Source organism: Echinops telfairi, unplaced genomic scaffold (assembly GCF_000313985.2).
Source record: "Echinops telfairi isolate 266 unplaced genomic scaffold, ASM31398v2 ScPeMD7_18;HRSCAF=68, whole genome shotgun sequence".
Classification (NCBI taxonomy): Eukaryota; Metazoa; Chordata; class Mammalia; order Afrosoricida; family Tenrecidae; genus Echinops; species Echinops telfairi.
Window position 1 is genome coordinate 35,971,916 of NW_022103915.1, and position 9,707 is coordinate 35,981,622.

Genomic DNA, 9,707 nt, shown 5'->3' on the forward strand with positions numbered 1-9,707 from the left:
GTACAGACTGGTCTAGGGTGAGGGCCGTGTCGGAGAGTGCCCCAAACTGATTGTTTCCCCCACCCCTTGTGCTGCGGTAGTCACTCGGGTCCCTTTCAGAGATACAGGTGCCGGAGCAGCTGCAGCTGTGCAGTTGTGCTTCGGAGAATGCGCCCCCTCCCCAGCCCCACCCCATCTTGAAAAGCAAGGCGAGTTGCGCCAAACTCCGGAACCCGCCCAGAAAAGCACAGCTCTTTGAAGGTGTGGGGCCACACCAATGTGACCCAAAACACCTGGCTGACTAATAACTGACCATCTGAGCAAATTCTTGTCTTAGTTTTGATAGTTTCCCCCCAAAGTTGGTCAACCCTTAGTTTTTCCTAGTTAGACAATCCTCTGCAAATAACACGCAATTTACCTTTTAATTTTTTTTTCTTTCTCCCTATTCTCCCAAGTGGAACTCGAAATCTTTTGGTGTGATCCTGCTGCTTAGCTTTAGTGGAAGCCCCCAGCCCCTGGGGGAGGCAGGGTTCCTTAGGCAGTGGTGTGCCACTCCATTAAGCGTCCTTGCAGGGTAGTTTCAGGGGGTGGGGCGTCTGATGCCCACTTCCTAGTGTGGGGCCGAGGGGCTGCACTATCCCTAGGCAGACAGTGGCCATGCCTTAAGAAGCAGAGCTACCTTTTTGTGCCTGCAGGGATCCTTCTTGCCCAAATCAATAGGTGTACATGCAGTCCCCAAGGGGTGGACCCTCAAGAGTTTGGGTTCTGTGAGGGAATCACAGCTACTCTGAGGGCCAGGCCGGTGCCCTTGGCTGCATCGCTGCTACTGAAGCGTTGGAATGGCCTCTCTGCTCCTGAGAGTTGTGCGCCTGTTGTCTTGTGTGACTCTTCATCCTTTCCCCTCACATGTGGCCAGGGAGAGTATTTCCTGAAATTCCCTCTCAAACACGTCTCCCTCTCACCCGGGACCTGAAGCATTTCATCAATCCTCGGTGCCTCACCTTTCCCATCCACCAGATGGGGCCATCAGCACTCCTCCCAGTACCTCAACGTTCCCGGAGCCAAAGCGCCACCTCAGTATGACTTGTTGGTCTTCCTGGTGCCTTTCTTGACCTAGGGTTGGAGGAAGGATGGCTGCTCTTAGCCTAGTATGTCTGTTTCTGGGACTGTGGGTTCTGGGCATTGGAAGGTCATTTGCAGAGGCTAATGATCCAAATGTCCTGTTGCATTGTCGTCAAAGCCACTCATTCTTGGAGTGTTTCCTTTCCACAAAGTGGACACAGCCCCCGCGGCCCCCCCACACCATATCCACCTATTGTCTCTGCCTTCTTCACGAAAGGTAGGAAACATCACTGTTTCCTTTAAAATTGGATGAAAAAATTAAAAGTTTCACCACCACCACCCACCCCAAAAAATCAGGATAAAGAACAACTGCATTAGGCATACTTTACCTTTCATGTATATTCTACTGAGCAGTATTGTCCCTAAAATGACTGATTATTCCCCACAATCTCAATCTCTCTCTCTCACACACGTACATCCCACAGATACACGTACATCCCCACTCTCTCCCCGGCACATGCCAATAGGTACAGGAGGAGTACTATGTAGAATGAAGCAGTATTAGAGGCCATACATGTAAGATGTCCAACCACCGAAGGAGATGTGCCCAGGTTAATCTCTTGAATGGTTGGAATGTTGTCCCCAAACTTTCTTCCTGTTGGTAACCGGGTTGTTGGTAAACTGGGAGTCAAAAGCATTTAACTAAAGGGTTCATGTGATTCTAGTTCTTAATCTTGTTTGCTCAAGGACTTTGGAAATCTTGATAGAAAGTTCTATTCTAAAATGATTACTGAACTACGTACATCATTTGAGGAGACAATCTGTTTTTTATTTTTGTTTGGGTGTTTGGATAAAGCACTAAAAGGTATGTTGCTTTTACCTGGCCCTTTCCCTAGTTTCTTTTCTGACATGCTGAGTCACCTTGGGTAGACCACCTGTTTGAATTCCCCAGCTGTAGAATGTCGATGGTGATTTCTGCCCTGCAGTGCCCACCCCCTCCACCCAACCACACCGTGAGAATGAATCAGAGTCTGGCTCATATACTCAACTGCAGATGCAGTCTCTACAACAGAAGGGGGCATGGAGAGTGTACTGTACTGACTGGTAGCATCTAACCTGAAAACCACCCTCCGTGCCCTGCAGTAGATTCCCACTCATAGCCACTCTGTAGGCCAGAGTAGCACTGCCCATCGGGCTTCTAAGACCCTGTCTCTTTATGGGAGCAAACTGCCAATTCTTCCCCTAGAGTTGTTGGTGGTGGGGTTGAACCATGGACCATTGGATTAGCAGTTAAGCACTTTAACCACTATACTACCTGAGTTCCTTTGTCATGTCAAGGTGTCCCCTGTGATACAAAGGCCCAGGTCTTTGCAATTAGACAAAAACACTGTTGAGGGAAAAAAGAAAAGAAAAAAAAAACTTAAGGGAAAAATCTTTGGATTATTAAAATTCTATCCAGTATAGCTAAGTGGAGGTAAAGCAAAACCAAGCCAAACTTAATGTTTAACACCTAGCCTTCCAAATTGTACAATGTCTAGGATAAGTGGCCGTGTTCCTCTTTAAAATGGAGTCATTCCCATAATGCATTGTGGGCTTTTATTTCTGTTCTTTTCTGTGATGAAATGCCAAAGAGGAGAAGGTGTTTCTTCTTTGAGATGACGCCAGATAGATGGGGGTGGGTGGAGACCAGTGTGTTCTCCTGTTGTGGAAATCCTCACACAGGCCCAGAATGTGCCTCAGAGCAGTGTGCTGGGAGCTTTCTTGCTACCCGGGAGATTACTGCTTGGACGTGGCCATAGACCTTCACACTTGGCCTCTGGACAGAGCCCTTTGCTCAGAAAAAAAAAGAGAATGTGAAGTGGGAGGAGAATGGGTGGGAATGGTTGAAAGAAGTTTATGTCTGATGTGTTGCCAAGGAAACAGGCAGGACCAAACCATTTCAGATGGAATTACCAGGGACACTAGTCCAGTACGGGGCTTAGGCAGTAATCAATGCCTATGTGGGGTTATCTGACCCGGAAGATGGAAGTTTCCTTTGGAAGCATTCAGACTGAGTCTTCAATGGTAACCAGGATTTGCCAGAAACAAAGAAGGGATTGGAGGAGGAAGATATATAAGGGTGTAGTTTGTGCTCATTTTAAAGGTCTACTATTCATCATTCCTTCCCTTAAAAAAAAAAAAAAATCACTTGGGACAAAGGTAAGCCCATCGAAGTCACTGTACTGAATTTACCCTGTAGCCAATGGTAAGCATCAACACTGAATGGGTCGAGGTACAGATGTCCAGTGGGAAACGTGTACCAACTTGACCAGATAGACAGGCCTCCATCCATGAACACCTTCTTGCTGTCGGCCAGGCACGGTTCTTGGTTCTGGGGAGATGGAGTCTGATCACTGGACCTGGGGATCGCATGTTCTAATATCATGAGCAGACTCTCTGATTTCCCCCACTGAGCTTAGCTACTCCCGACTCCAAGATTCCCTACACAGGTGGACCTAATGGTCCCTCAAAGCACTGACTTGAAGCCTTTTCAATTTCCTGGGGGCAAGTCCCTCACCCACCCACTCCCCCACCCCCCATCATCTAGTCACTATTGCTCTCCTTCCCATTGAGGAAACTTAATCACTTCCAATTCGGAAGGCCTACACTTAATCAGCTATATGTTGCAGGGAGAAGAGAAGGGGGTTAGCGCCTCTTCAAGGGCAATATAGGTCATACGCTTCACATAGGCTGCATGACCTTCATCCTGTCGGCACAACGGAACCTGGGCGCTGCCGAGTCCCCCATCCCCAAACAAGGAACCAGCTTCATCACCCCATTGTTACCAAAGCAAGAAAGTCAGAATTTGAGAAAGATCCCAACAAAAAAAAAACGAGATTGCTAGTCAATACCGAACGAGTGTGAAGTTTGGTGGAGCATACTCTCCACTTACAAGTCATCGAGGTAAGGCGCGGCTGCCACGGCCACCCCACCCCGCATGTCCTGGGGAAGCATTGGGCGGAGGAACATAAAGAAGACTTACAGCCATAGCCCAGAAAGGGGCCCTCGGGGACCCAGCAGACTTTTCTCAGCGCTGGAAAGCCTGCACATTTGATACGACCCGTCAACCCTGCAGGATCGCACCTGATCACGTGTCTTAGTTACACGTCTATTTATAGGGAGCACACATCTGCTCACATATGTGCACAGTTGACGCAGCGCCCAGCTCTCTCCTTCTGCCCACAACCCACACACCCAGCCCTAGGCGCCACCATCCCACCTCACCCCAACTGCAAACAAAAACCCGGCCCTCCACCGCTGCCCCTGGCCTCTTGCTTTCTTCTGTTTTACAGTTTAGGGCGGGACAGGTGCAGGGCTATGGAAGCACAGCAGTTTCCTTCTGGGGAGCACAAGCAACATTAGTAATTGAGTTCCTCCAGTGCAGTCCTTCCTGTCCCAACATGAGCACAAACACCTGGTCCAAAGTGAGTTTTAAACTCCCCCGCCCTCTGCGGTGTTCCTTCCTCCCCACTGCTCCAGCAGTGTCAAATGCCTGCACAATTCCCATTTGCTTATTGCATGTGCGTGCGTGCAGGCACTGAAGGGCACACAGAGACACACACACTTTGATCCCAGCATGGTGTTCTTACAGAAAGAACCTGTAGCTCTTACTCTCCAGGAAAGAGTACTCAAAAGAAAACTCCCTGACTTCGAGATAATTCTGACTCATAGCGACCCTATAGGACGGGGTAGAACTGCCCTGTGGGTTTCCAACACTGCAACTCTTCCCGGGAGTACAAAGCCTCATCTTTCCCCACTTGGGAGCAGCTGGTAATCACTATGGTACCAGGGCCCCTACCCCTCACCCCCCAGGGAAAGGTGACTCTAGGCAAATTGAGAAGCCCCCCAAGTGCAGGTCTCTGGCTTCTACTTACCTCCAGCCGCAAGGCTGCTCCAAGCCCTGGCCTGTGCACACCATGCTCCCATTTCTCAGACGCATCACTGGGGCACGGGGAGACAAAGGGTTTTGACGCTGTCACCATGACCCTCCTGACGCTCCTCTCCCTACTCAGTGTTAGAGATGGAATTTGGGTACCAGAATGTTGGCCCTTCTCGGAAATCTAATAAGACAGAATGGCTGACAGCCAGGCATCTCTGAGAACCCAGCCCCTGTGGTCACCAGGCCTGCAGTGTCTTGACTCATTCAGACGATTACATATCCTTTGATGTGCCCTTCTTGTTCATCTGCAAAATGGGGATAATAGAGCCTACGTGGTGGCTAACAAGTAACTTGTTGTGAAGTGAGTTCATGGTTGGGAAGCATTTGGCACAGCCAGTGGCAAACAGCGAGTGGTTTGGGTTTGCTCTCATTGTGCATGTGGACAGCGCAGGGAAGAACGGATGGGGTAGATTGAGCCGAAGCCAGCTGGACTGGCTGCCCCCTCAGCTTGGCCAGTAGCTCTTTGGAGGTTATCTGTATACCTTACTTTATGTTAACTCCCTGTCATTCCAAAGGAAAGCACTCTGGAATTAGTGTTCCCCCAGTGACATGTAGTGTTCTTGGGGCCAGGGGTGGGGACTACCTTGTTTACCAAACTTTTTGAAATAAAATTGAGACTCCCTTGATAACTCTGGAACGTTTAAGACTTTATCATTGACAACTAAAATTATAGCATGCTTTTCAAATTCAAGTCTTTGTTAGGGAAAACAGGTGTGTTTCTGTCCTGGTGGGACCCAAATTCTCTGATAGCGTGTTTGGCAGAACCATTTACAAGAGGCTGCAGGAGACCACCCTTCTGGGAGGCCCTGGCACCTCAGGATGTGGCAGCAGAATCTGGCAGGGATCCCAGGGTGCATCACCATCTCTGCTCTGGCCACATGGAGAAGAAGCCAGGGCCTGATGGCTTCACAGGGGGCGTGGATGTGGAAGTGGGCTGAATGGATTCGGATGCTGCAAGACTCTCCTCCCCACTACTCTGTTTCAGAGGTTGACCGGGAAGTTGAATTTGGATGCCAAATGTTGACCATTCAGGGAGTTCTCAATGGGTTAGAATGGCTGTTGTCTGAGGAACTCTGAAAACCCAACCTAGATGGTTACCATATGGATTACAACTCAATATAAAGAAGACCAAAATCGTCACAACTGAACCAATAGGTAACATCATAATACATGGAGAAAAGGTGGGAGTTGTCAGGGATTTTGTCTTACTTGGATCCCCAATCAAAGCTCATGGAAGCAGTAGTCGAGAGATCAAAAGACGTATTGCATTAGGTAAATGTGCTACACACGACCTCGTTAAGAGTATTGAAAACCAAGACTGTTACTTTGAGGCCTGTTTCTGTTGCCTCATCTACATGTGAAAGTTGGACATTGAGTAAGGAAGACTGAGGCAGAGTTGATGCCTTTGAAGTGTGGTGGTGGAGAAGAACATCGAAAGTACCGTGGACTACGAAAAGGACAAACGGATCTGTCTTGGCAGAAGTACAGCCAGAGAGCTCTTCGAAGGCAAAGATGGTGAGACATCAGCTTACATACTTTGGACTTGTTGTTGGGAGGGATCAGCCCTGGAGAAGGACAGCATCCTTGGGAAAATGAGGGGCAGCGATCATGAGGAAGGCCCTCAAGGCGATGGATTGACACGATGGCTGCACCATGGGCTGAAGCACAGGACCGACCGTGAGGATGGGCAGAACGGACAGCGTTTCTCCTCGTTCTGTGGTTCATAGCGTTGCTATGGATCAGAGCCAACTGGACGGCGCCTAACATACATAACATACGTGGTTACCGTACTTGCAAGACGAAGACTTTGGCAGAGGTGGGCTTTGGCATCCCTTCCAGAAAAGGGAGCCCTGGTGCTGCCCTGGTGCAGTCTCAACACACACCTTTCTCTGAGGAGAGTCAACCGATGCCCTCTCTCCTTTCTTAGCCCCAGGCCCTGCAGACAGCTGCACGGAGATGGTGGGCAGCAGTCTGCTAACCAAGCAGGACATCGTTCCCTTTACAAAAGGAAGTGAGGACCAAGAGAGGGAGGCAAGCTTCTTCATCATCTTTCCTCTGCCCTGGAGGGAGGCCCCAGTCGACCTCCGTGGCCTCCTGAGCTCAGAGAGAAGCTGTGGAGTCGGCAGCATATCCCTCCCAGAGGAGCCAGCAGGGTAGGCAGAAGCAGAGCCAGGGGAGCAATCGTGCCAAAGCTGGGCTGGCAGGTCAGAAAAACAAAGCCGTTCTCAACATGCTGTGCAGGTGACTGCTTGAAGCACTTCCTCCTCCCAAACTTCCCTCTGGGGTATGTAATATGATCCTATTTTCCAGATGATAAAATTGAGGCACTGACTTGAAGGGACTCAGCCTAAGGTCACATAAGCACCACAACTCAAATGCATCCGCTCCTCTTAGGTCAGGCGCATCCTAGTCCTCACGGTAACACCCTTGCTCTTTAAGACTCTAGCGAGGTCTTGTGCAGCAGATGTACCTAGTGCAACGTGTCTTTTGATCTCTTGATGGCTGCTTCTGCGAACATGGACCGTAGATCCCAGCAAGACCTGGAGGTGCTAGCGAAGAACACTGAGTATTCCATGCACTTCCAACAGGACAAACCATCTGCGCTGGGAGTATGGTCAGAGGGCTGCCTAGAGGCAAGGATGGTGAGGCTTCCTCTTCCAGACTTAGGAGGTGTTGTCAGGAGAGACCAGTCCCTGGAGAGACATCATGCTTCGTAAATCAGAGGATCTGTGAAAAAGAGGAAGGCCCTTAGCAAGATGGGGTGACCCCGTGGCCGCCACAATGGCTCAAGCACAGGACCAACTGTGAGGAGGCAGCAGGACGGGCAGGTTTCGTTCAGTTGGGCATGAGGTCGCTGTGGGTTGGAACCGACTCGATGGCACCTAACCCCACCACCACCCAAAGTCACACAGCTAGGATGGGCAGAGCTGGGCTTAGACTATTAGTCCAGCTGTGCAGTCCATTCTTTTAAATAGTTCTCTCCGTTATCTCTTGACAATCACTGAGAAATACTTTTTTTTTGTTTTCCGGCAAAGGGGGCCAAAGCCAGTCATCGGAGTCCCTGCCTGCTCTGCCCATACATCAGGTCTCTGAGAAGCAAACTAAGACCTCATTTAGACCAGGTCGTACTGGCAGTGATCGTGGACATGAGGCTCACTGCACAGAGGGAAGAGAAGAGACTCTTGTACTGACCCCAAGCCCTGCCACATCCGGGACAATGGTCGGTACCTGTTCTAGAGCAGAGGTTCTCAAAAGATGGCCTCCTTTTGAGATATTCTATGGGACTCTGCAGTGTGTGTTTGACAAGTCTTCCAAAAGTTTATGATGTGGACTTAAGTTCGAGAACCACTGCCTCTAGAACTAAGGAGCCCTGGTGGCATAGTGGTTACCTGTTGGGTTCCTAACTGCATGGTTAACAGTTCAAAACCACCAGCCACTGCAGGAGGGAGACAAGGCTTTCTACTCCCATGAAGAATTACCAGAATTGACTCGATGGCAGGGTTTTGGTTTGGTTGGATTCTAGAACTGTGCCTTCCAATTTAGTAGCCTCTAGCCAGTAGCCTTCCACTAATTGTCTATATTAAAGTTAAGTAAAATTAAAGCATTCGGCTTCTCAGGCACACTGCTCACTAGGCACATGTAACCACATTGGGCAGCATACGTACAGAACATTTCCATCTTCCAGGAAGGTCTGCCAGGCTGTGCTGCTCTGCTTGTTAGTCCAGAGGGATCTGCAGACCAGCAGTGTAGACAGCACCTGAAAGTTTAGCTGAAGCCAAACCTAAGGCAACCCCAGACCTCCTGAACCAGCGCCTGCCATTTTGCAAGACTCCCAGGTGAATTGTATCACACCGTGAAAAGCGGAGGAGCTGGGCTCTGGAGGGCAAGTCCAATTCACACTCATTTGCATGTGTGATTAGTGCCCTTTGGCAAATCCTCCCCTCCTCCCTCCTCTGACTCCTTGCTCTCTGGCAATCCGTAACCTCCTGGCAAATGTGTCCTGAAAGGGCTCACTCACTACCCTTCTCCTGAGTCTCTGATTCCAGGGCTTCATGCTGTCCTGGTATGAATTCCAGCTATTGTTGTGCCTGGGATCACATCAACCTACTTCCCCTTGAAATCCAGAAGCTGCTCACCACGGAGCTGAGACGGACTCAGCGTCCCGCACATGTGTCATTGAAGAACTGGGCTCCTTCGCTTCTTCTACAATGGCTTTTCTTCAGAGGCATCTGGGTGGACCTGAACCTCTAAATTTTCAGGTAGCGGTAACCATTTACACCACCCAGGGACTCCTGAAATCCAGTCAAGGGTCATTTATGGCAGCCCTTGCTAAAGCCCGACCTCGCATACCTTGCAGTCCTTTCTCTAGGCGGGCATCGGAATAGATCCAGTTCCCACCTTCAGCTGCAGAAGGCTTACACACATCACGTTGTGACTTTGAGGGCAAATGTTGGTAGCATTTGCACCATAGGAGGCGAAGATTGGGAACACACACAGGGGACTCAGATATGGTGGTTCTGTGTTGGGCTGCTAACCGCATGATCACCGTTTGAAACCAAGCACAGCTCCTCAGCAGAAAGGCCGGGCTTCGGCTATCAAAAGATATAGCGTCTGGGGTCTTAAAAGCTTGAAGGTAAACAAGCAGCCATCTAGCTCAGAAGCAACAAAGCCCACATGGAACAACATA

The 9,707-nt window shown here is 49.7% G+C and overlaps 1 protein-coding gene across 1 annotated transcript in view; it reads left to right on the forward strand.

Annotated features, from left to right (window-relative positions):
• Positions 1-2,465, forward strand: part of CCDC177 (coiled-coil domain containing 177) — a 6,553-nt gene extending 4,088 nt beyond the window's left edge. Inside the window, exon 3 of the mRNA XM_004699013.2 lies at positions 2,437-2,465. Coding sequence (XP_004699070.1) covers positions 2,437-2,465 — 29 coding nt within the window. The remainder of the gene's footprint in view (positions 1-2,436) is intronic.
• The last annotated feature ends 7,242 nt before the right edge of the window (positions 2,466-9,707 follow it).